Below are 27,417 nucleotides of genomic sequence, written 5' to 3' on the forward strand. Positions count from 1 at the left end.
GGGATTCGCTCCCCCCCCCCCCCCCCCGGCAGCGGCTGTTTACTAAACCGGTCGCGTTTCGGCTACGCGGGGGCTGACCCGGGAGCAGGAAGTACCGGCGGCTCCTCCCTTTGCCCTCCCGCTCTCCTCCTCCTCGCCCATGTCCATTCCAAGATGGCCGGTGAGTGGGGCTGGCGGGCGGGCGGGCGGGCGGGGGGCGCTGGGGCTGCCCACCCGGGGCTGCCCACCCGGGGCTGCCGCCGTCCTCGCCGTAGCCCTCCGAAACCAACCCGCTGGTGTCTCTCTTCTGTTTTTGTTTGTAGGGATCCCTTTGTATTTTGTGGATTTGCAGGATGACTTAGATGATTGTGAGTAACTGTTTTTTATTTTTCTGCTCCCTACTTAGGCCCTCCCCCGCTTCCCCACCCCGGGGTCCTTCTGCCGCTCTCTCTCCCTCTCCGCGTTTTTATCCAGGTTAGGGTGAGGGGAGGATTTTGAGGCTGTTTGTTCTGGTAGGTGAAGGCTTATAGGGCGTTAGGGCTGATGAGTTCAGAGCGTATTTGTGTGCGGTGCTGACAGGGGAAGTGGGCTCGCTCCCTCCCTCGGCTGCGGGCCCTCGCCTCACCTGGCGTTTTTCACAAGCCTTTAAGTGCTGGCTGACGGGTCGAGCCGCCGAAGGATGGGCAGTCTCCTGAAGCGGGGTTTTGGGGGGCAGCCGCCGTCCCACCGGGGAAGGAGGACCCGCTCGGCGGGAGGCAGGCCCGGGGCGGCGTCTGGAAACCGGCCTTCCGAGGGACCATTCCCGCTGTTTCAAATGGCCGCTGAACTGCTGGAGTCGGTGTAAACAGCACCTCCAACAATGGCCCGTGATGAATCCGTGGGAAGGGGAAAGGGCTCCTGGCGGCGGTGCTTTAGGGGATTAGCTCCGCTGTTGTTGTCGGTGGAAATTAGCCTGGAGTAGCTGAGGGATTCCCTAGCTGCGGTAGCTCAAATGGGTGAGACTTAAAAGCTGTCGAGGCTGCTAAGGACGCCGTGTGTTTTGCTGTTCCTGCACCCCTGCAGCACAGGCGCTTAGTAGGACGTGGCTGCGTCTGCACCTGGGACGCGGGAATAAACGAAAAACCGCCGTTGTGTGTACTCGGAAGCCGGTGGGTTTAGGTTAAGTACCGTGTCGTAGGTCCTAGACCGGGCAACAGCTCCACCTCAAGCTGATACAGTCCAGAACTATGTTATAGGAGTGGAGCTGAACACCTATCAGACAGCTTGGTAAGAGCTGTTACTTAAGGAGATAAATCTTTGACTAATAACTGTATTAACTTGTACTGCTTTAGAAAGCAGCTGTATATGTGGGGTGGTTTCACTGGCACTTTGGATGCTGGATTGACTTTTCCATTAGAAAAATGAAAGCTGATACTTGAATTTGTTTCTTGTGAGAGACTCTATTTGTTTACTACAAGACATTATTGTTTTAGTAGTACTTGAGAATGTGTATCAGGTGGATTCCTACCCACCCCAATCTAGCATGAATAAACTAATTTAGGAAGAAGGTGGTTTTCAGGAACACCAGGGGAAATGTTAGAATAGATGTGAGATCCAAAGTATTCCATTAATGGGAAAGACGCACAGGGACATTGCCTCTGCGAGCAGGAGGTTGTTCTGTGGGATTTTGTCAGTTGTTGCGGTGTTTGTATTTTGATTAAATTCTAGAATGAAAAGTCTGGGATCTTTTGTGATGCAAGTGATGTATAAATGATGAGATTAATTGCGTATGTAAGAGTTCTTCGTTTGTTTTATGTTTATATTTTTGTGTATTTGAAAATATTTTTAACATTTCTCTTATACAGATAAATTGTAACTCTGTGAGTCTTAATGAATTTAAAACTGTAATTAAAAAGCACCCTCCTTCCTTAATACAGTTATCTATTTGAAAAGCTAGAAATCTAAAAAAACATAGTAAGTGTGGAGGATAGTACTTGAAATAGATGTATTTAATAGATAGGGATTTAAAATTTTGATAACATTGTAAGAAGTTGCTTTAAAAGAGGTACTAAAGGTTATTGCTTGCTGCAGTAAGTAAATGTAAGAAGTTTGTAAGAAGTCATCACCTTAAATGACAAAAAGCATGTATGTGTTGAACAGGATTTAAGCGAGAAGGACATTAGCTGATACATTTCAATGTGCTTATGCTGATTTAAAGACTTTTGCAGTGAGTTCCTCTAGCAGAAGAGCTGCAATAGTTGTTGCTGTAGTACCTTAATTAAGAGCTGAAAATATCTTTCTCTGCCCTAATTAAAAAACAAACAAACCCACCACCAAACAAAACCCTTGATAGTGCTAATGAATGCTTAGCTATTTGAATTCACTGGGTCTTTCTGAATTGCTCCCAGTTCCCTTTCCAATTTTCTTCTCTCTGTAGTAAGAAAAAAACCCACCACCACAAACCAACCAAAACTAGCCTGTCATTTGAGTTCTGTTTGCTGAGTGTGTAAAGTGAAGTGCAAATGGTGGAAATAAATGCAATGTCCTGTAGTGTTCTGTTATGGGTCTTGGCCTTGAACCGGGGGTGACCATCACTAGGATTTAAGTGTTCATTCTCCATTACTTTTCAGTTGTTGGCTGTTCTGTTGAGACTGTAACAGATTTGTCCTGTAAGTCAATTAAGAAGTTTGATGCTTGTAGGCAAAACTCTAGTTTGAGTCATGAAGTTAATAAAAACGTTCAGGTAGAGGGAAAAAAAGGTTTTGCCATAAGCAGTAATTAGTAAGCTTTTTATATGGGTCATTTAAAATTTGTGTAGAAGAAAGTGATCAGTTTCAGGATGAGCATGTAAATAAATGTGCATTTTAGAGCATTATTGGAATCTTATTTTGTGATTTAAAAATATTCTTTGATTAAGTTCATTAATTTGACAATGCAGTTAGAAGGCAGCTTTCAATGCCATAATTCTATTTGTGTTACAGTAGAGTTCAGATGTCCCATCTAGACTGAGACACTGAGTGACTAGTCTAGCAAAGAGTTCATGATGTGTGTTAGGAAAATCTCAGTGAAACAAATCACTGGAACTGGATTATTACTTTAACTAAATTGCTTAAATAGTGTTATGCATATTGAAGATCAATTTTACTGAAACAGTGTCTGTGGGATTCCTCTGAATATGGAGAAAAGCTGTAGTAAAATCTATCTAAATTCATCCAGTACAGTTTGAAACTTATTTTGGTAAGGTGAGATATTGGATCATCTGGAAAAATTATTAGCTTAATTATGCCCTTTGTACAATAAAGAAAACATATTTTAAAAATCGTTTTCCCTTCTAAAAGCAGTGGGAGAGAAAATGACCTCCTTGAGCTCGTGAAATCATTGCACTCTGCATCAGTATTTACTGTTTTGTATTGGGAAAAGTGGATAGTGATACTAGCTAATGATGCTGATTTGCATAGTTAAATCCTGTGAGCCTGTAGGTGTTTCTTACAGGCTCTAAGCAGCTTTTGAACTTAGGTCAAACTAAGGTATGGTGATCTCAAGTTCAGCTGTGAATGCTGTCACATTTATTCTTGTTTATAGGTGGACAGGTTTCAAGCTTGCTTGTATGATATCGTTAGCGGGAAGAATACTGTAATGTTAATTCACCTATGAAAGAACATTAGCTAAGTTAAGAAATACTAGTTCATTATTTTTCTGTAATTTACTTTCTAGTACTCTGGTGTATTCTGAAACTTGTAAGTACCTATGGCTTCTTACTTTATGAAAAAAGAAAATTAAAATTTTTGAGAGAAGACAAAATAGATTCTGCCGTGACTATTCCTTATTTATGTGTACTGAGAGTGTGTGGAAAAAATTTCAGGTATTTAACTCTCTTGATCCTGATCATAAGTAGTTTGCTCTGTTTTCCTTCTGGTCCTAGAAGCACTGGTGTGTGCTTAGCTAATTTAAATGAAAAATAGAACTACTCCAAGTAGTAAAATTAAGCATGTTCATCATGTTTACAAAATTAGTTCCAGGTGTAGTATTGTAGTCAAACTTAGAATTGATATTTACTTCATTGTCATTGGAATTGGTAGGAATTCTGAAATATTTGAAGTGAACTAATAAGAGCCTTCATTTTTAAATAATTTCTTAATTCAAGAACAGGTGGTCACTAGATAAAGTTAATGGCGAATGTATTGGGGTTTTTTTTTAAGCCCTAATAAATCTTTCTTTGTATAACAGGTGGCTAGCCTCAAAAATAAACCAGTGAAAGTGTGTCTGATCTGTGTGGATTTTAAAATATATATAATTGCATAGATGCAAGGATGGTCAGAGTTGGGTTTGGATATGGAGAGTTTGTTGCAACCTCAGAAAGGAAATCTACAATCCTATGTATGCTGTATAACTTCTTGTGAGCTTTCAGTGATTTCAGAAACAGTAGGTTTCTTTTGAAGCAGCAAATACTGGATGCTACGTCTTCAGATACTAGGCGTGGTGGGAGAGCTAGCCTGAGAGCACATGGACAGATCAATCCCAGACAGACCTATGCAATGCAAATTATATCTGCTTGTGCAGATAAATGTTTTGAACCTGACAGAACTTAAAAATATATAAAGAGCAGCCACTAGAAATAATAATGACCAGTTGAATGGAAATAAGGGTGTCAGTATAATATGTAGTCATTATAAAAAGCCATGAATAATTAGCTTATGTTTCTGATCATGTGGCTGTGGGTTCACTTGTAGTATCTGTATATACACTTGAAACATGAACATTATTCTAATCCCACAGTTTTCTTCTGTTTGAATCCCATTGAACTTGTTGGTCAGAGCATATTGTCTGCAAGAACAGCAGAATTCAGAATTGCTCTAGTCTTTTAATTCACCTGGGTTCCTTGGAGACTGTGTGCTTTCTTAAACCAGTCAGCTTTTTATTTTTTTCCCCCTGAAGACCCAGGTATAACATCTTGCTCCAAGTATGTTCAGATGACTTCCTCTTTAAATGAGATGTATTTCTGAGAACATTTTGGCTTGTGTTAAATAATTGGAAAACAGAGTTTTATATGTGAAATAGGAATTTTTCTATAGGAAAAAAGCTGAGGCTTGGTACCTCTTGGTAACAGAGGATTTTTTAATATAAAAAGTGATTTATAATGGGTATTAATGTAGTTTAGAGCCAAAGTTCATTGTGCCAGGTCTCAGATTAAGGGACTCTTTAGGGAAGGGTGTTTGGAATATAAAACTGGTAAAGTGAGAGTGAGGGTAGAGCTGAAGCTTAATTATGCTGATAAGGTACAGCCACTTCAATCCTGAAGAAATTGTTATATCAGAGATTGTGGAATTACATATACACATAATTTAACCCACTGGCAGTTTCAGAGTGCATTATGAAATAATACAGACTTTCCTTTAAGATGTGCAGAAGCTTTGTACTGATTGGGATGACATACTGGGAAGGACTGTAATTTTTTTTTTTTTTTTTAATTAAACCAGAATACTGAAGACAGGGATTATATAGTACTTTACATACACATTTCTTAATCAGCAAAGTGCATCAGCGGGAGAGGGTATTCCTGTTCTTTCCATTTTACAAACAGGGGAAACTGGTCCTATAAATGAAATTGGTCCTGGTTTGCTTTTGGTTATTTAGCCAAAGTTCTGCTGTTTTTTAATATGGAGGCACCATCTAAGTTCCACTGCCTGAAGACGGGAGGTCTCTGTCTCTAGAGGCATAACCTAGAGTGCTTAGACTATAGTCTTACAGGCACAGTTTCAAATACAACCCATTTGGCTTGTTATTGTGCTTTCAAGTTATTACCAGTTTTGTGCTTGCTTTATTGATTTAGATACCTAATGTTGTGTCCTGCCAAGTCAGAAACTGGCTTATTGTCTTCAGTGGTTGTCACTCTCAGCACATATGCTGGTTTGAGAGACTACTTGCATGAGAGAAGCTGTATTGGAACAATTTGCATGTACTTAAGTATGATCACAGTTGCTATATTATTTATGTGAACGAAGTGTGCATAATTCTACGAGTGCTTCGCTGGGAAAGTTGTAAATCCAGAGCAGGAATATCAGCTACTCTAGTGCAACTCTTTCTGTAGATTTGGTTGCCATTAGGTATGTGTTCCTATATCCATTGCTGAAATGAGAGAATTTGTGTGAAAGATTTATGTGTTGCAGGCACGTTATTTCACTGTCTTTGTTTTAAGGGTGAACAACTTTTAAAAAAATTTGGCAGCAAAGTTACCCTATTCCCTCTCCTCTTCACAGTCTTACTTTTTGCTTGTAATCTGTAATAAAGTGCATGTTACTGAGTTAGGTGATTGTAAGACTTGGTGAGGCAAATTTTAACGGTTGATGTGGTAATATTTGGTTAAAAGTCTGAAGCTGTGAATACAAAAAAGATTTAGAAGGAGTAGGTTTATATGGGAAAGTCTGTAGTTGATAGGTCTGCAGTAGAAAGTTCCCAGTACATTCACAAGTAAGGTAAAGTTGAAGTTTTTCCCAAAGCTACCAGTCTGACTTAGATGTATGGGACCCAGAAACTACAGTGAGAAAAATGCGCCTTGGTAACTTTGAAACAAACCCAAGAATTTGCTGTTTTAAAGCAATACAGTTTTGGATTTTCTGTTGTTAAAATTTCAGTTTCTTTTAATGGGGCTTACTTTCCTTTTGAACATGTTGGTCAGTTTGTGGCATGCAATTTTGTCAGCTGAGCCCTCTTAACTCATAGTGCATGTGGTTAGTCCACTCAAATTGTGAAATAAAATGTGTTAAAAGCCAAGGATTTATGGCAGTTGAAATTAATTAAATTTCAAAGCTTGAATTTACAGGTCTGTATGCAAGTGTTGCTCTTGACTTCATTAGGTACAACCTAAGATTTCTTTGGAAGCATTTTCCAGTGATGTACAGATACTTTTCCTTTGAAGAATAGCTCTAAAAAGAAATAGAGTTATTGGTATAGTGTATTTTACACTGTAACATCTCTTGTTGACTCTTGGAATTTTTTTTTTTTGTTGGGTTACTCTTCTTGTCTTTCAAGTTGGGTTTGAAGATTATGGACCAGACTGTGATAGCATGAGGATAACGGCATTCTTGGATATTCCTGGACAGGATAACTTAAGTCCACTGGCTCGTCTAGAAAAATATGCCTTCAGTGATAACATATTTAACAGGTAAGAGTACAACAGTTACACTTGATGATAGCTGAGTCTGATAGCATTATGGATGTTAAGGTGCCACTACTTCTGTTGTTGTTCTCCAAAGCATGTGCCAAATATTATTTCTGTTTGAATAACTTTTGTATAACACTTGCATAAAAAGAGGTTTTCATTCTTGGTTATCTGAATAAGATCTCTTCACTCCATCTTTGTTTTGTTGGGTTGTGAAGAAACTTATAACTGGTATGTCTGAATGTTCAGAGTATCATAGAAGAGCTTGATCTTTTTTAAAGTGCCCATTTACATTTGGTAAGTTCCCTTGCATCCCATCTATGTGTTGTTGGCAGGATATTAAGGCAATTAATATGTTGTTCACTCCACAGGCAGATTATTGCCAGAGGTCTTTTGGATGTCTTTCGAGATTTCAGTAATAATGAAGAAGACTTCCTGACTGTAATGGAAATAGTGGTCAGGCTCTCTGAGGATGCAGGTTTGAAAGTTGTTTGTTTGGTTTTTTAATTTTTGTAACTTATTTTACATAAGCTGCAATATAGAAGGCAATAACTTTTGATTTTGAGAAGGCAATGAGTGAACTAAAGAACCTAAGTAATCTAACAGCAATATCTGTCAGTGAAAACAAGATTATTTTTGTTGTTGTTTTTGAAGTATTTTGTATGGTAGGTGTATAAATGAAAGGCTCTTACCTAGTATAGGGCCCAAAGTAATATTTTTTTCAAGGAGTTCGTTACATCTGAACATGTGGTGTATGTGGCACAGAACAGTTGTGCATTTTAATACTTAATGTGCACACATTCATGGTAATTAGGTTTTCTAGCTAGTGCGCTCATTTTATCTGATTTATTTGGGAACTGATCCCAAGTCTCTGGACTGTGATGATGTATGTAAGGCTGTTCTATTTTATTCAGCTTTCCTTTAAGAACAGGCAATCTCAGTGGTGATGTTTCTTTGTTTTGAGTATTTTCATCTTCCTCTGTTGTGAAAACATTGAAAAAAATGCTACTTTTTTTCTTAAGGTACTTGGTCTTAATTTTGTATTTACTGATGTAGTTTTGACTTTCTTTTTATTACTAGAACCAACTGTACGTACAGAGCTGATGGAACAAATACCTCCTATTGCCATCTTTCTGCAAGAAAGTCGACCAAAATTCCCAACAGCGTTTTTTGAATACCTGATGCCCATAGTAGTGAGATACCTCACGGATGTTAACAATCAGGTAGGAAAAACAGACAACATGAGTTGAATCATTGGAAAATTCTGTGTGATTTAGTGAATTTAAGGCATGAGGAAGAGATAATAGGAAGTTTCAAGTTGATTGATACCTAGCTTTTATGTAGTGCTTTGTGTTTATTGCTTTCGACACACTTTGCTAGGGAGGTCTAAATTTTTTTATACTTTCCTTAGGAGATAATGGGAAGCTCACAGGATATGCCTAGCAGCACATTGATACAGACTGTTAGGGGAATCATAACTTACAGTCCTGTCTTCTACTTCATCTTTTGGCTTCTCTTCAGAATTTGATGAAATGTCATCTAACGATTATGTTAAACTTTAGTATTGATGACTAATTCCTTACGACGTTAAAACTGAAGGTTTTTTTTAGTTTGTACCTGTGTGTTCATTGAAAACATGCCTTTTGTGGTTCTCATATCAGTAAATGTTGTTTTTATAGTGATGTACTTTTTTGTTTTGTTTGTTCATGTTAATAGGTTAGAAAGGCAGGTCAAGAAGCACTGCTTATACTGCTAGAACAAGATCTTGTTGCTCAGAGTGACATTGAAAATAAGGTGTGTCCAATTCTGTTGGACCTCTCTGCTCCTGACAGTGATGATGAGTACAAGGTGGAAGCTGTGAATGTAAGCAAATTTGGAAGAAATCTTAGATCTTTACTTTTTTATTTGTTTTTAATTGCTTTTGTTTATCTCTTAGCCGTGCTACTATAAAGCTCTTTTAGAATATAACAACTTTGTGTGAGATTTTCATGAGCATAAAACCCAGAAAATAAAAATTGTACTTGTATTCTCAATGTCCTGAGAGCTTTACATTAATTGTTGAACTTAAACTTTCTATACCATTACTATTTTAGTTTGGTTTATTCCTTCTCTATTTGTTAGTCACACTGTTGCAAATTGAGAACCTGCTGTTGTGAAATAGTTGAAGCTTAAGTGTGCTAAGCTGTTAAGCCTTGAATCTGTAGGTTTCTTAGTCATTTGTAGCATTGAGCACCATTGAAACAATGTGAATTTCCAAAGAATTTGAACAGGGTCAGGAATTGATGCACCACACTGAGAGGCTAAAAATTATCTTAACTGAATTCGAGAAGAAAGTAAGGTTGTCCTGAGTACTGTTGTACTATTTATTAATGCCTTTGGCTAAGTGTAGAGGTACTTCAGGTAAGCTTTCTCTAGGTCCTATACCTTTTGTGCAATGAAGAAATCTAGGCTTCTGCATCAATGAAGTGCTTGAGGAATGTTTTTGAAATAGTGCTTTTGAGAATTGAGCTATACAGTACAGTAATTGGGAATAAGAATGTTATTGTATGCTTAAAAATGTAAAGTATCAGGTCTTCAAACTCAGTAAAAGTTTTTGCTAAGATGATGAGGGGCTTTTTCCTATAGATGATTGATCTTGTATTGAGTATGAACAAGAACAACCAATTCTTTTCATTTATAACAGTAATTAAGATGAGGTCCAGGAATAGTACTGACATGAAATAAAATAAGCAATCAAACTTTTTGTGGTTATTCATTAACATACTTGAATTTTTAGTTTAACACAAAAAATCTTTCATTTTTATTCTGAATTTTTTAAAAGATCAGGTTTAAAGAGACCATCTTTATACCTCAGGATGGTAAATGATTGTCAAAATGGTAGCCAAATAACTTTAAAGTGCAGTTGGTTCTTGGCAGCCTTTTTTTAATTCTTGTTAAGATTATGTTCTCCAGTAGTTTCTTCACATTTGCTCTACCAGGTTTCACAGTAATGTTGTAAAAGTATGAATGATGACCTGACCTTCGTTCTTAAGTGTTTTGAAAAAAACATTCCCTGTTCACTTTCAAGAAATCAGTTGACTCCACAGAAAAGTGCTGGTGTCTAATTACATTTCAGCATGGATATCTGACACTTGACCTGTAAAATAGTTTTACCAGATAGATTATCCTCTTCCTTATTTGGGAGTTGGGTGTTGCTTAGGCAGTTTTCCAGGGTGACATCTGAGCACCAGATACCTTTTAGGAGTTTGAAAATTTGTAGGAAAGGCCTTCAATGGTGTCTTCCTTAGTTCTTATTTAGCATTCTATTACAAAGGCAAATGTTTCTACAAATAAAGCTCATTTTTGTGGAGGTAGAAAGGTTCAATAATTTTGGAAAATTAAAATACAAGATGAGTACTGTTAATCTGACAACACTTGTGTAAGCATTAAACTGCTGGTGCTGCATGTGGAACAAACAGGTGAGTAGAAAGGTGCAGGGGAGCCCCTTCCTTTTTACTCTTACAAATATAAGAATTGTAGCAAGTTACCCAAGAAAGTGGGAGCTGAAAGGAAAGATACAATCTAAAGCGCCTAATTTTCACAGCAGAAACATGGGTCCTAATGGCAGTGGAAATTGGCAGTACCTCAGAGAAAGCTAAATTAATGAGCATGTTACTAACTTTAATTATGCTGCGATGTTAACTCCTAAAATTTCTGAGGATGATTCCTGTAAAGTGTACATTAGCTCACATAGACAACTAGTTTGTCTTATTCTCTCTTTTCTCTTCTGTTGTATGGCAGATTTTTATTTTATCATGTTGTCTGAGCCTATAAAGAGCTGGGACTGTGCTTGTATTTAAGTATCTGAACAGTTCTGTAAGCCAAGGGGCTTATTGCATGCTTGAGCTTGAGATATTTCTAATATCCTTAAAGATTGTGATTTTTGTATGCTGGCTAGTGCAATGGAACTTTTTTCTTCTCCATACAAAATACCAGTGTATGCCACATTGTAAAACACCTTAAAAATGCATTTATTAATGAAACTTAACTGGATAAAAAAGACAATGAATTATGTGCAGAAATGTTATCTTCAGGCACAGTGGCATAGAATGATTTTAAATAAAAACTATAGTTGTGCTGCACATAAAACAGGTGTATGAAGAGACAAATAATGCATAGCAGTTATATCTATTTGACGCTAGTTGCTTGCTTGCTCTCAGAAGTAATTTTTAGGAGGAATATTTGGCCGTGCTTACAAGCTTTATAATTTTCTTTTCCTTATGTGTATCCCCTCCTTGATTTTTAGATAATCTGTAAAATGGCTTCTATGTTGAGCAGAACAACAGTTGAGCACATGCTGCTTCCTCGTTTCTGTGAACTGTGCAGTGATGGGAAATTGTTTCAAGTCCGGAAGGTTGGTGTGTTTTCAACCCTAAACCACTTAAAAATGAATTTGCATGTTGCTGTTCCAATGCCTTCCCGAATAATTTAGTCATAACTTTAGCTGATTAACTTTTGAAAGAGTATGGAAGAGCAGTTTTGATTTATTGACATGGTTATAGTTTCTGTAGTTCAGTAAAGAAATAGATAACAGTCCTTAGTGAATAGCTTTAGTGTAGCAGTTAAACTGATCTTGCATGTTTAATAGTTTTGCACAAACTTTTTCTAAGCCGCTGCTTGGTTATAGGATGCAAACAAGTTAACCTGATCTCTGCCATCTTATTTCAAAACCAGAAATTCAAAAGCAATGGATACTTGAGACATTGTTCCTTTAAAAAAAAAAAAAAATTCTGGTATTATTGAAAGGAGAAATCCTAAAAATGTACGACTTATTTTAATTCATGGTCGAATACAAAAGGAAACTTGTAGCATAAGAAGTCTTAGAATATTTGAGTAGACTTAAGCGTCATGCAGAGGTTGAGCTTGGTCCTTAACTTAAGCTGCACTTCTTGGAATTTGAGCTGCATTACAGCATTCTAAATAAGCATATAAAATGAATCAGTCTTATATTAATACAGTCCTATCTTAACTGATTTCAGATTTTGGCAACATCTTTTTCCAACATTCCAAGGGAATGTCCCTTTTGCCTTAATTATAGCATTTGTAATGTACTGTAAATGGCACTGACTCGAGACCTTGATTAAACTTTGCTTCAGTAAAGTACTTAAGCCAGTCTCAGCCATAGCAAAGACAGTTCTGCCAGTACACCTAAGTCCTGACCCTAGTATCATATTTTAGTCTGCTTTGGTTTTGACAGCTGCTGTTCAAAGTAATTTAAACTTTCAGGTAGGCTTATTAGTCCCTTTTAATGATTACTGAAGTAGATGATGCTCTTCATGCAGAAACCTTTATTACTATTGATTTCAAAGGCATGTGGCTTATGGAAGCTTGCTCTAATGAGTCTTTGTTCGGGATGAGTTAATATTACAGGATGTAGTTACATGGCTGACATTTGAATAGTCAAACATGTGGAGTTGTTACATGGGATAAATAATGCATGGTGAAGTTGATAATAAAACTAATGCACTTAAAAGAGCCAGAATGTTATTCATGAGTTTTTTTTATTTCTTAGATTTGTGCAGCAAATTTTGGTGACATTTGTAATGCAGTTGGGCAAGAAGCCACAGAAAGACTGCTGGTATGTAAAAATCAAAATCCATTCACAAGACTTGTATTGCTCAGTTCAAAAGGTCTAATAATGAGTTCTTTTCTTATTTTCCCTGTGAATTAATCAGTATGCATACTTTTTTTAATTCATTTGGTTAAGGCTTTGGTTGCAATTATATAGCAAAACTGGGAATGAATGGAAATGGAAAGTTCTTGTTTTGCAAAACATTTTTTAAAATGTAATTGACAGCCTATATATATATATACACACACACATATACACTCACTTTAGAATTACTGACTTTTTCTTTTTATCCCTGAACTAGATGATCAGTCAAGTTACAATTGCAGGAAAAATAGGCCATTAGTAATTCTTTCTATTTTTTTTTTCCTACTGCGTATAGTTACACATAAAATTCTAATGAAGTAAATGGCAGACAGATAGTTTTTCCAATTTTTTCAATTAATGTATGTTTTTAACCTGTCTCTGTTTCTTCTATTCTTCACTCATTTTATTCTCTCTTGAGTTATCATTGTCTCCAGTTTCCAAACAAATACCTTGATAGTAAGTTGCTGCAGTCTGTTTAGTCTTTAATTAGTCTTGGTTTTGCTTCTTTTTGGCAGATTCCCAAGTTCTTTGAACTCTGTTCTGATAGTGTTTGGGGAATGAGAAAAGCTTGTGCTGAATGCTTTATGGCGGTGTCTTACACCACATCCCCAGAAGTTCGCAGAAGCAAACTATCTCCACTGTTTATCAGTCTTATTAGTGACACTTGCAGATGGGTAAGTAACCCACTCTGTAATTGATACACCTTCCGAGGCAGATCATACACAAATAATGGGCAAGTCAGAAGTGCGCTGTGAAAGTTCTCTAAACTAAATTTGCTGGGATTAGACTCTAATCTACTAAAATCTAATCTCCTCTAATCAGACAGTATCTTATTTTTCCTCCCTCTCTTACTACTTAGAATTTCTATCACAGTTTTTTTTATAAGTGTAAACACTCTTCTGACAATAGGTTGCTTGTGTTAAAGGTATTAGTTGAAGTAGACAGTGATGTCCTTCAAATTTATAACTTTTTAAAATTTCCTTACTATGATTATAGATAAATGCTTAATATTCTAACACCCGTTGCTTAGCTGTCCCTTATTTGGTAATTGATAATTGGATATATTTGGTATTAAATGAAGCTGTTATAGTAAGAATCACTTGGTTCTTACTAAAAAATTGAACAAAAGTTTTATTTTTCCGCATTAACTCTGTGGGAGTTGCATGAATCCTGACTGTTGTCTTTATACTATCATAGGTTCGTCAGGCTGCTTTTCAGTCTCTTGGCCCATTTATTTCTACCTTTGCAAACCCTTCAAGTGCTGGTCTTTACATTCGAGAAGATGGGACACTGAGTATCCGGCCATCAACGCAAGATGTGAATTCCAACTCCTGTCAGCCAAACAACAATATAACTTTAATGTCCTCTAGTACAAATGCTATGCTGTCCAGGTAAAATCATGGGAAAAATGTGTTGTAGTGGAGGGGGAAAGAAGGAAGACAATTCTTTTAATAGTGTCTCAGGGCTAAAAAGCTCAACTTGAGAATATAGTTCCAGAAAAGGTATGAAGTATGAAGGGTGAGGTCATACATGTGTCTGAGTGTAGCCACGCTATTGAAAAATTAACTTTGATGGCTTCACCAGTTTTCCCTTTAACGTCCTGTGAAGTAAAGCATAGTGGTAACATAGGTTCTGTCTTTCTGCAGAGAAAATAAGCTTCTGTAGTTGATGCTGTCTTTTATGAAGTATTTAACTGAAAAGTGTTGTTACAGAGTACTTTAAGTTTTATTTGGATAACTGTGTGTGTCTGTTACCAGTTCAGAACAACCAATGGAAATCAAACCAGAACCATCAACTGAGGAGTCTTCAGCTGAAGTTAATACAAAGCTCTCGGTTGAGAATCTAAATAAAGATACACGGGCAGAAAGTTCAGATTGTTGTACCAATCCTCGAGAAGATGTTTTGCAATTGTCTCAGGGTGACAAAGTTGCTGCTGGTGTGCTAGAAGTCACTAAGGACAGCAGTTTTCCTGCAATGAACTCAAGGCTACAGTCTGCTGAGGACATATTCAATACTTTTCTCTACTGGCGCCCTCCTCTGCCTGACATAAGTCAGGATCTGGAGTTACTTCAGTTCAAGACTGAAAAGCACAAGGATAGCTGCTCTGTGCCATGTAATAACTGTGTTGCTAGTAGTGAAATAAAAAAAGTTCTAGAAAGCTTACAGGAGCACATAGATGATCCAGATGTTCAAGGTGAGACTCTGTAACAGTAAAATCATGTTTTCTCTGAGCTGGTTTTCTCCTGGCCTTTACAAAAACCTTGACTATGTTTTAATTGGCTTGGTGTTCATAAGGTGATGAGACTTCTTGAGTAGTAAATTATAGTAGAAAGTTATTCAACAGCCGTTTTCACAAGACCCGAGTTATTTCTAGAACAGTTGGGGAAGTGTTCCTAGCTCCTGTTTGCATGAGAAATAAATTGGATCTAACTACAAAAGGGAAAAGAGCTTGTTGAAATTTGTTAAAACTGTCTTTAATTTTAAGTACTGTAACTTCGTACTGTGGTTTTAGGGACAGAGCTACCTGTTATCAGCTGAATTCATCTAATTTGGTTGAGTGAGAATGGCCCTAATTTCAAGTTATCTTTCCTTAGCCTCCCCATACAAGCCCGTTGATGAACATACCAAAGTGGTGATAGCCTGTTAGTGGGATGCATATGTGTTTCCTGGGCCAAATGCCTCTTGACAATCCTGTCATCCATAGTCAACTCAGTTTCTTGTTCCACTAAGTCTCTGGAGTACTCTAGTGAATTAACAGTTTTCATCTGCCTATTTATTCATCCTTTTCTGCAGATATGACTTTGCATGCAGAGAACTGCAGCATCATTTGGATTCCTTGCTGTAGTAGTAGTGAGTAGTAAGCCAACTGGCAGCATGGCATATTTAGGTGACTCCCCATGGCCATTCAGAAAGGTACCAGGAAAATAAAAATTTTTCATGTGTGAGGCAATGGATCAGAAGGAAAGGGAAAGATTTAAAGGGGGAAGAGGTGAAAAAATTAAAATTTAAAACAGAAAAGAAAAAGTGGAAATTGAAATGAACAAACGAAAGGAGGAAAAAAGTGTAAATGAGTTTTGGAAAGAGAAGGCAGAGGGTAAAAGCAAAAGGAAAAGAGCAAAAAACCCATTACGTAGCTCTAAGACAAATAGAGAGATGTTAGCTTGACAGCTATACAGTGAGAAATAGAGGGGTTTGGAGAGGCATGGGAGAAAACAGTGAGGATTTCTGCCTCTCCCCCTGCCCCTTATGACTTTAGCAGAACAGTCTTGCTTCCTTTCTCAGAATAAGGAGATGTGGATGTTAGTTTCTGTTTTCCTCCTGCTCTAACTGTTAAAACACTCATAAATATGCTTGTAATCCATTCTTCTGCCTTTTTAAGTTGTCTGTTTCCTTATTTCCGAAGTATTCCAGTATTCTTAACTTTTTAAATATGCTCTAGTGTTTCGTCTTAAGACTGTACTTGCTGTAGGCTTGTGCAGATGTAGCTATCTTATAGTTTCTGCATTCTGAACTCTTCGTAACTTCGTGTTCCTAGCAGCAATATAGCATAATGCGCAAATACAGTTTGCCCTAACTTTATTGGTGATAAAGTGGTAAACCCGACCTTTTGTTTGCTATCTCTTTCTGCAAAACAGTTCAGAGATGGTTGCACTAATTCCCTCCTCTGGATAAAGTTTTCCTCAGAAATGTTTTAAATGCACACTGATGCTGTTTCCAAGCAGTTGAATCAATTAAAGAATGTAACAAAATAATTTGTATTAAAATGTTTGACAGTATGAAGAATGGGAGGTGAGCCTCTATGCTGTGATACCTCGTTACAGGGGATTATTAGAAATATCTTTCAGTAGTAGAAATTGTTGCTGAAAATGTTAATACATCCAAATCATTGCTCTTAATTTGTGATGGCTTTGTGGAAGAGTAATGGGTCTTTCCTTTCTAAGAGCAAATGTTTGCTAATATGCCATTTCTGTACAGCTCAGAAGAAAAAAGCTCTGGGCTGCTTTTTATCTTTTCAGGTTAACTAATTACAAGTTTAATGCTTTTAAGTGCAGAAGGGAGAGTAAATAGTCATCTTTTGCTTTGTACAGCTCAGGTCCAAGTGTTGTCTGCCGCTCTCAGAGCTGCTCAGTTTGATTCTGTTGGTGACTACGAGACCAAAAAAATTGAAGCAAGCAGTGGCGAACTTCAGAACAAAACTATTTCAGATGAAACGGCTGTTTCAGATGCTAGCTGCAACCAGGTGGAGGAAGACAGTCTTTCATCCCCTGCCTTCCAGAATAATATCAGTGACCAGTCTACCACCGGTGTACTGAAAAGCACAGTAAGTATGCATTGTGCTCCATGTCTGAAATGAATTCTTACCAGCTGAAGTACTGTGTCTGTTCATGTAGTCCCTGACATAATGGACCTGATCTAAAGACTTTGAACGTTACTACACCATAACTATCATATGCTACTTATTTTAATTAAAAAAGAAAAGCTGTTGAGGGCTATTATTTCTCTTTGCACACAAATTACCTAAGCGTTAGGTTTTGCAGTAGTCTTGTAGGGTTTTTTTTCAGATGAAATGTACCAAGTACAGTCTTGCCTTTTCCTGTAACGAATCTAAAATTAGTCTTTTATCTCCAGACAGGAGGCTGAATCAGATGGTGACACATATACACAGTTCCTGGTTACTCTTTCTTGGTTATAATGTACAGATAGTAGTAAAAAGAATTGTTTGCACAATATTTAATGTTGCTGGAGCTAATCATGAAGTACAAAGAAAAGCTCTCTTTGCCTATGAACAAAAATTGCACATAAAACCTGTACAAACAGAAATGTAAAGTACTGTGTGAACTTTCAAACTTTGTCTGGTTTTGGTCTTTTAAACCTTTTAATGCCTTTGAAGCTTTTTGTTGGTATTTGGGGAGCGGTGTATGCTTCATAATTTGGTAGGCTTGGGAGTTTCCAGCAGTATATTCTAAAATAAGTAAAGCTTTTATCATGGTATTGGCTGACTTGGAGCAACTGCTAAGCTGTCTTTTTTTTATATAATTTAAGTTCATGCCAAGAAGAAAAACTGTTGAAGAGTATAGTAAATGTAACCATCCAAAATCTGTATGAATGTTGGGTTTATTGTGTTAAATTAGATTGCTTTTTTTAAGAAGTAAATCTAACTACTGTTCCACTTGTCGCTGCTACAGTCTTAATAGTGTTTGTCTTAGCGTACAACTCTTTTTGTACTTGTATAAACACACTGAGTAAGGCTTTGCCTGTACAAGGCTTTATCTGTGAAAGGTTATTCTGTACCTGAACTGTGGTGTTCTGTAGTGTGATGCTTTGAAATACCCCAAACAGCAGTAAGTCTAATTCATTTCAGTAGCTAGTATGTCCTTTTACAGGACGCAGAGGAACAACACAGAGGAACCAGTGTATTTTTCAAGAAAGAGCAAGAAAATAATTCAGCATTTGAAGATGACAAGTCAAAATTACAGGTGATTAAAATAGCATCTAACTGCTTTAGTGGAGTACTGGATACAGTTCATCTTATCCTTAATACAGGGATAGCTTTTGCAATTGATGAGTTGCAGAATGTGAAGAAATGCTCTGGGCGTTTGAGGAGAACCCTATTTTAAATTGGAAAGCTAGAAAAATTCTGTTGGGGTTTTGGTGCCTTTAGAGGCAATCTATGTAACCAAGGTAGGCAATGACAATACTGTTTTTCCACTGGATTTACTGTTTGTCTTTAGCAAAGAAGAAATTTTCAGTTTGGTTTGATGCAACATGTTGATAAAGTAATAATTACTGTTCATTGCTCACTGCTCTATCCTAATGAGAGGACAAATAAATACAAGGGTCATTTACACTTCGTAAAGCTAGCCCACAAAAGGGACATCTTGCCACTGTGTTTAGCTGCCAGATGGTTAGTAGCAAGAGAATACTGTAGCACAACAGGTATATTTTCTTTCTGATTTTAAAATAAAGTGTGTGTTGCTGATGTACTGTCTCTATCTATAGGATATCATACCTCAACCTTTGTTAGACCAGTACTTGTCAATGACTGACCCAGCTCGAGCCCAGACTGTTGATACTGAAATAGCCAAACACTGTGCATATAGTCTTCCTGGGGTGGCCTTAACACTGGGCAGGCAGAACTGGCACTGCCTGAAAGACACATACGAGACGCTGGCCTCAGATGTACAGGTAAAAAAAAAAAAAAACCAACAACAAAAAAAACCCCACCAAAAAACCCCCGGATTTTTTTTAATGATAAACAAGAATTTTGAGTAGCTTTTTTGTTCAGTTTGTTGCACCGAAGTTATAGCATCATATACTTTCTTATAAGGGATTAAATGTACACTAAAAATAGAAAATTCAAGATTTAAACCAGACTTCATAAGTAAGATTAACATTTTCTACTGCTGTGTAACTAGCCCTGTTTCTTCTTCTCTCTCAGTCCTCACACAGGTGGTAGTTCAAAAGCTTCTTTAGTTATGGTGCCTAATCTAGTTCCCTTCTTAAACTGTTTGCAGTGGAAGGTACGTCGGACGCTAGCTTTCTCCATACATGAACTAGCAGTTATTCTGGGGGATCAGCTAACAGCTGCTGATCTGGTGCCAATTTTCAATGGATTCTTGAAAGATCTGGATGAAGTGCGTATTGGTGTCCTTAAACATCTGTATGACTTTTTAAAGGTAGGAAAGCGTAATTTAATTTCTCAAGATAAAATTTTTTTCTGACTCCATTATATTAAAAGAGGTTTTTTTAGTAAGATTTGTAGTTATCGATACCTAATTACATGTTTATAGTTTCGTGCAATACTGCCATTTTGTGTGTGTGTCTATTGCTTTTTTTAAGGTCCCTCACTTCTCTTCTGTCTCATATCCCAACAAAATATCAAAACTGAAAACTCATTGTAAAGGTGGTTTTAAGTGCCCCTGGCTGATGTAAAGGAATTAGTATTTTGTGCAGTCCAGTTGGAAAGTTGGACCATTAGCAACTTGTGTTTGGGGCTGGGAGAGAAAAGAGCAGATCTTGGTGGGCTGCTGCGTAATAAACCTAACTCCTTAGTTTTCTTATGCCCAGAGATGGTGCTTTGACAGGTATCCTTGCAGAAGTGATGACTTAATGTACTTTTTTGGATGTCAATCTTGTGAGTCCAGGCACTCAGCTGATTGTACGCAATTTTTAGTAAGCATCTTATGAATGATCACTTGGTTTCAAGTAGGAAAGTGTGTATAGGCATGAATACAGTAATACCCCAGAGAACTGCAAGTATTGAATTTTATCAGTTTTATACTAGTAATGTTTTTCCTTTAGTTACTTCATGCGGACAAAAGGCGAGAGTATCTTTACCAACTTCAAGAATTTGTGGTGACCGATAACAGCAGGAACTGGAGGTTTCGTTACGAGCTGGCAGAGTATGTAATTTTGTTAACTTCTTATTTTTAATCTATATTACTAACTTAGAAATAGGTAATTACATTCAGAAGTTAGCACACCCCAGTTAGGAGCTAAAAGATTACAACCATTCATTATTAAGGAACTGAACTTAAAAGCCACTGGCTGTTGGGGATTTTGGGGGGAGGGGGGTGGCAAGTTGTGTTATAATCAAGTGTGACAAACTTAAATGTCTGTGATTATACTAAAATGGAGATCTGGTTCACTTGCAGCTTATGAAATATGACAATCTGGTAGGTACTATGCAGTGACATTTCAGATTTTATTCAGTTCTAGACTGCCTTGAAATGTATATACAAAGTCATTTTTCTAATGCGTATGAAAGAAAAAACAGTTCTTAAAAAAAAATCATTCATTTGGTATTTCCGTATGGCTGGGTGTATAATGGAGTTAGAGCAACATCCCCAGAATTCTTTTTCTACAAGCCCTGTTGATATTTGAAGCACCCAAAGAATGTTCGTAGGTATAGTTTGCAGCTAAAATCTGACCTTCACGTTTATCTCGTTGCTTTGTTTGGGCTATTGAGGATTTACTCTGCCTTTGTAGTTTGGCACAACAAACTAAATCTCACTCCTATGCAAGAATGTTGTACAGCAGTTCCCTGACATCTGGTGGAGAGCTGCCACTTTGTGGTTGGTTTGTGCATGGCTGCTGGTGACATCCTGGCGGTGGTGTGGCTAGAATGAGTTCTGTGCAGTTCAGAGATATAAACTGTTTTCTGAAATGTAGATTTCTACACTGAAATAAATTTTTCATTTTTACTTTGTAAGAATGTACAGGATATTGGTCTGAAGCTGCATTGTACTTCTGTTTGTAGCTTTTGTTACCATTTGGGATAATTCTGATTCATTGGTATGTGTAGTTTAGATAAATGTTTCTCTTGGACTCCTTGATGGGTTAAAGCATGTACCTCTTTAATATGTGTGTGCACCTTTATAAACTAAAGAGAAGAACAAACTGTTCAAGTGCTTTGTAACAACTATGGTATTTTTGAAGCTCCAAATGATCTCTCCCTATGTTTAACAGGTGGTATAATCGGAGCAGGTTAGTGTTGCACTTGCTGGAGTTAATCGCTTTCTTTGTGTTCCAGGCAGCTGATCCTGATACTGGAACTCTACAATCCCAATGATGTCTATGACTACTTAAGACATATTGCACTAACTCTCTGCTCCGATAAAGTTTCAGAAGTTCGGTGGATCTCCTTCAAACTGGTAGGGGATTTAGTTCACTTCCTGGCAGGAGAGGAGGAAAATGATCCTTGAGAGGGGTACCTGAAATCACTCTCTTTTCTTTCAGATGAGTAGGCTGAATACAGATATGTTTTGATAAATACGGTAAACAATATGGTAAAAAGTGAAATGAAAACTTTGTAAAATATTTTGAGTTGTCAGACTTCCAGAGATTTGGGAGACCTTCCCCCAGTTCTGGGGGAAAAATAATTACTTACCTTGCCTCAAAATCTATTTAATTTATTATGAACTTCATTATAATGCCATCACCCCACAGATGTTCTGAATGAATAGAAAGATTCCTTCAATCTCTTCTTTTTCTTCATGGCACCATTGAAATGGGGATTATTTTAATGGTTGTTTTAATTTCTTTTAGTGTTTTTTGGTTTTGTTTTTTTTTTCACCTGAACAAACATCTTTTTTTAAAGCTTACACTTCCTTTTTTCCAGAATAAGCCCAGTAATTTATTAAATCCTGCAAGCACAACTGATGATACTGAATACAGTTTTTGGTGTCCCTTTGGAGGATTCAAATGAAGCGATGCTTTATTAGCTTTCTTAAACCTACAACTTAAGTCTCATATCTTCTTCCCCCCCCCCCCCATCTGTTTCCCCTTCGCCCTTCCTTTGCTTCACAGGTTGTAGCAATACTACAGAAGTTCTACGCGAACAATGCAAATGCACTGGGATTAAATTTCATTAATGAACTTGTAGTGCGGTTTCGTCACTGCTCCAAGTGGGTTGGAAGACAAGCTTTTGCCTTCATTTGTCAGGTTGGAATGTTCTCTCTCTGTGTTTCTGCATTGTACAAATGTAGACATTTGTAAATGTACAAATGCGTACATTTAATTTGGAGCCAGTTTGGGGCTTTTCAGCAATGTGGGCAAAACTGAAATTTGGACTCAGAATTTTTGTTGTCATTCTTTGGGTTTTATGATTCTGTAGGTTGACAAAAGACAGTGGCAGAGTTGGTCTGTTCTCAGTACTAGTCTATGGCTATACCGTTTTGAAGCTGTGGCCCTTATTTTGGTCTGTGCCTCCAGCTGAAATAACTGATCTTTGTACTTTCTGGCATCCCAGTAGCAAAGTCAAAAATTAAGTCCTAAACGGAGGTGCATTTTTAAATACTTTGATATGCTGGGATAGAGGTTCACAAGAGCTCTTCAAACTACCAGTGGGTGCTAGATGCCAGGAACTATTTCCCTCTTTATTTCCACTTACCCACTCCCCTCCAAACCAAAAATGCTTACTTCAGTAGCAATGAGGAGCAAGGGTTGAATGTTGAAGGGCAAAAAGGTGATGACAGGCAAGAAAGCAGTATTTCCTAAAATACAGTTAAAAGAAAGTTATCTGCTCTTGTTGGGTCATCTTCAGATGAACTTTAGAATGGTAAGATGTGACAGTATTTCAAAGGTTGTACTTATTTCACCAACATAGGGTGTATTTCTTCAGAGTTAATCACTGACTTCTTTTAACAGTCAGGCCAAATTAAGGACAAGATGGAAAGGAATGGCAAATAGTGTATTTTTAACCTAAATCTTGCTTTCTCGTGTTCTGTGTTTATCTTGTAGGCCGTAGTAGAAGAAGAATGTATGCCTGTTGACCAGTTCGTTGAACACTTGCTCCCCAGTCTTTTAAGTCTTGCTTCAGATCCCGTGCCAAACGTAAGGGTTCTGCTCGCCAAGGCTCTAAGGCAGACGTTACTGGAGAAAGGTGTGGTCATTAATTTCCTTTGAAAGAACTAATGTCTCATGAAAGCTGCCTTTCCTCTGCTGGTGCAGTTCTTGATAAATTGGCTCAACTGGTAAAAGGCTGTTTGGTTCTGTTTGTACTGAAAACAGAATTATACATTGTAATCTGGGCTACTGCATTTAAATTCAGGAATAGTGTGTTTAGTAATGTATGCTGCGGTGGCTTTTCTGTCTTAGAATATTGATGGCCATCCCTGACGGGCCTGGAATGGGCACCGACCATCACCCACTAGAGGGCAGCTGGGGCCTTCTCTAGAGCAAGGCGTACGGCCCGTCCTGGGGCTCGCTGCAGGCATCCGGGATGTGTGTGGCTAATACTTCTTTCTTAAACATCACATTAGATTATTTTGATACATTTCAAACTTTTATCTTAATGAAGTAGCCGTCTTTGGGGTCCTTCAGGGGAAGGGTTATACCTGTTTCTGAAACAGTTTGCTTTGTCATTTTAGTCTTAAGCTGACAGTTGTACCAAGAAAGAATGTAAATTTGTGTGCTGCTACAATTTCCTGTATTCCTTAAAAACAAAAAAATCAGCTGGTCTGATTATTTGAAGGAAGATGCGCAGAAATCTCCTCTTCTATCTTTTTTCAGAATAAAGTATGGAGAATGTTTTGTAATGCATTGTACAGTGGCAGCTTCCTGAGCTTGCTTTTACTTGTTGATACATTTCTATTTAGGGTTCAGCAAAAAGAATTTCTCTTAGAAATACTTAAGTAGCTAATAAGATGAGTAAGAAGCAGCATATTTTTTTCTCTCTCAGCTTTCTCAGCTTCCTGTGTTTTCTCTAGGGAGCCTATAAATCGGATGACTACCCCAGATGTTTTTGGCATCCTCTGTATTTCTGCACTACTTATGCCCTAGGGTTTATTCTTTTGGCTTTGATTAAAATTGTCTTTTTCTCTCCTTATTCTAGCTTATTTTAAAAGTGTTGGCAATCCTCATCTAGAAGCTGTAGAAGAGACCATTCTAGCCCTGCAATCTGACAGAGATCAAGATGTGTCCTTCTTTGCCACCATAAAACTAAAACAGGGTAACATAGACAATACTACCATTGAAAAACAAAACTAATGTGTTTCTCTGCAGTAAATGTTGAACATCAAAATGGCTATTCACCTTATGTTCGTGGTTAGTGTGAATAATGTGGACAAATAAGAAGGTTTTTGTTACCTAAGAAAGGGTGTATTGAGAAATGTTACAGTCTTCATTTCATGACCATGTTTCATCTACAGCTCTGTCTGATACGCACGAGTAATTCCTTTTGGGTTTTTTTCTTTGTAAATGTGGATGATAACTCTGATCTCACCTGCAGTTAAGTATTGTATGTAAAGTCTTACACCATACTCAGTGTTTCAGTGTAATTGGAATTCATGTTTCATTTTCTAACAAAACATTTCCAGTTGTAGAGCAGTCTGCGATAAGCTTAAAATGGTTTCTAAATCTTAAAACCTCATTTTAGCAAACTTACATGAAGATATTCTTTCCTCATGTTTATTGTAGTTTTTGTATTGTTTCAAGTATTGCATTTTAACTGAAAAAATTGTATATATGTGAATAGTTTTGAGTTTTAACAAAAACTGGAGAACTTAATTCTGTATCAACGGAAAAAAGCTCAAAAAATCACTTTATTTTATAAAGTAGTTACTCTGCTAGAATTAAGGCATGGTTTGTTTTTACTTAACATAGTGTGATATTTTTTGAAAGCACAGAGAGCTCAACATGCTTTGTATATTGTGACTTTTCTATTAATTTCTTATTTCTGAGCTATACCCTTACAAGTGTTAACATGTCTGGTTTTGTTCTGCTGGCTCTCGTAGTGCTAGGTAGACTGTAAATTTCCCAAACTGAAAATTACTCATTCTGCCCTAGCAAAGTTCACTTCATTTAAGTGATTCAGTTCCTGCAACATGTGCTGTATCTGTAGAAGGGTATTATAGAGTTTTACAGACTTGAGTTTTTGTTTGTTTTACATACACACCTCATTTAAAAAAGACCTTTTAACTGGTCCAGTTTTCAAATCCTGAACAGCCCGTTGCTTTGTTCCTAAGAAACAAAGGACCTCTAAATTCTGAAAAATCCCAAATAACAAATGTTCAGGGGAAAGGTGGTGACGCAGTTTGCTCTAACTTCTGTGGATTGTATGGTAAGGTTTGGAGCAAAGCACAAACGACGGCTACTGAGATCCTTAAGCTGAAGTAGGATGTCTTCTGTGTATTTAAACAGGTGTTTTGGAAGAAAGACAGACTATACAGATAGAACTTTGTTCTGTTAATAAAATCAGATAGCTTCTGACCAGTTTGAAAAATTATAAAGCTAATACTTTTTGGTGGATCTTGTCTTCTGTTGTGTCCCAAATCTGCAGATAATGTGGGGCCTGGAAAAAAAAAAAGTCTCACTTTTTTAGATTGTGGATTGGAACTTTGTCCTGTTCAAAAACTAATGCTTAAATACGAAAGAAATGGTTTCACGTAATAACAGTTACTTTCTCTCTGTGAACACAATACTTTATCATAAATAGATCTGTGTAAATATTTCCCCTTATTTCACTATTATACTAGTAAGTAGTTCACATGGGTGAAGGTTTTTACAGAAATTACTTTTTTCTTTTTTTGTTTTGTTTTAAATCTGGCTTGTCTGCAATACAGCAAGTAGGTTCCTCAGCTGCGTTCTGTATTTTTGGAGGGCTCGGTTTTGTATAAGTTTGTTTAACTAGTCTTGTATTATAATATGTACAGTATTTGTAACAAATTGTTTTCTTGAGATCACAGAATGCTTTTTGGAAGTTGCAGGCAGAAATATACCAGTGCTATCACTGCTATTACAGCAACCAGTATAAACTCTGTAAATTCTGCAACGTTATACATTTAATTTTTTACAATTTTTTTATAATTTAAAACAAATGCTTCTTCAGTACAGACTTTTTACGATTGCAATTTCTTAACAAAAAGACCCCTCAAGTTAATTTTTTCTAGTTCTGAGATCTTTTTCTAATGCTGGCATTATACTGGTATTTTCTAACAGTTCAAATTTTCTAAGGCCTTTCTGACAAGGTTTTACTTCTGTTTTTTATTATCAGTTCATGAAATTTCTCAGCACTGAACAAATTTTTTTAAGTGTGTGTATATGTAAGTATGTTTGAAATGTACTGTATATAAATTAAATACTTTGAACATTAACCCAACCCAGGTTCCTGTTTGTCAGATAATCTTAAATAGTTACCTTTACTTGCAATAATCCACTGGAAAACACAAGCTTCCATATGTTTTAGCATGTTTGGTTCGTGTTCACTAAGAGTTTTTAATTAGAATATGTGTAAACAGTAAGCCACCAGCTATAAAAGTTCACTAAAAGGCTAAACAAAGTTCTTTGTTTTTAACAATATTTTGGTACCTCTCTGGCTCCAGAAATCATGTCTGCTTTAAATGATATGATTTCAGTAGAGCGTTTAAAAACTTTTGTTAAAACTCTATGGTTGCATGCACTAATGGGGACATCATAGTTTTGGCATGAGTTTTTTTATAGTCAATGTGCAGGTCTATTAGACAGATTTACTCTCTCCAAGGTTTGTCTTTTTGGTTTAGTTTTAAACTAGAAATGATTTCAGCATGACTAAAGACCGCACTTTACATCTTGTACTAGACAAATGTATGCAATGATGAGTAAAGTGGCGTGTTCATGTACAATTCTCTGGGTTGTTTAAATTATGCAAAAATATGTATTGTATAAGCCAGATGGAGCAAAGTTAGGTAGTTGATCCACTTTCACAGCAGCAGTAAGAATATAACTTTTAAACATTTCTAGCTAAGGAACATGAAAAATAACGTTAGTGGGTGCAATATCGCTTGGATGCTATAGGAAATTATCAAGCACTTGTAATCCAAAGCATGTTAGTCATGTTGCTTAGAATTCAAACTCCCTGGTATCTCATGTATGATACACACTTGGCATTGGTCAGGATGCTGCCCTAGTGGCGGTTGTGTCTGTACACAGTGTTGTTTAGAACCCAGTGAAGTGGGGACACTCTGGAAGTGTCATTCACTTGTCAGAATAGAGAATCTATGTAACTTTCTATTTGTATTTATCTCAATAAATCCTGTGACTGTTTTATAAACCAACTTGTGGTAACTGACTTTTGTCATAGGTGGGATGTGAGTGTTTTCTTTTGGTTAATGAAATGTCTCCCTAG

General features: G+C 37.1%; 1 protein-coding gene across 2 annotated transcripts; it reads left to right on the top strand.

Annotated features, from left to right (window-relative positions):
* The first annotated feature begins 33 nt into the window (after positions 1–33).
* Positions 34–27,346, top strand: LOC128141660 (serine/threonine-protein phosphatase 4 regulatory subunit 1-like). 2 transcript variants are annotated; one of them, XM_052786698.1, is made up of 20 exons: positions 39–160; positions 303–347; positions 6,988–7,120; positions 7,489–7,595; positions 8,198–8,340; positions 8,834–8,980; positions 11,403–11,510; positions 12,669–12,734; positions 13,328–13,486; positions 14,010–14,203; positions 14,570–15,006; positions 16,901–17,133; positions 18,197–18,289; positions 18,813–18,998; positions 19,328–19,489; positions 20,115–20,215; positions 21,346–21,466; positions 22,122–22,256; positions 23,055–23,196; positions 24,148–27,346. In XM_052786698.1, exons 1-20 carry the CDS (start codon positions 154–156, stop codon positions 24,300–24,302), a joined length of 2,874 nt encoding a protein of 957 aa, XP_052642658.1. In that variant the 5' UTR covers positions 39–153; the 3' UTR covers positions 24,303–27,346. The 2 variants fall into 2 exon arrangements, with proteins under 2 accessions (XP_052642667.1, XP_052642658.1); XM_052786707.1 differs by lacking the exon at positions 303–347 and having other exon boundaries at positions 34–160.
* The last annotated feature ends 71 nt before the right edge of the window (positions 27,347–27,417 follow it).

This window comes from Harpia harpyja, chromosome 1 (assembly GCF_026419915.1).
Source record: "Harpia harpyja isolate bHarHar1 chromosome 1, bHarHar1 primary haplotype, whole genome shotgun sequence".
Lineage (NCBI taxonomy): Eukaryota > Metazoa > Chordata > Aves > Accipitriformes > Accipitridae > Harpia > Harpia harpyja.

Bases quoted from the DNA above. Each gene is read 5' to 3' on its own strand.
- LOC128141660 (XM_052786698.1), top strand. The intron at 17,134-18,196 runs GTAAGTATGCAT...GTCCTTTTACAG, and splicing joins CCGGTGTACTGAAAAGCACA to GACGCAGAGGAACAACACAG. The intron at 20,216-21,345 runs GTATGTAATTTT...TTTGTGTTCCAG, and splicing joins TTTCGTTACGAGCTGGCAGA to GCAGCTGATCCTGATACTGG.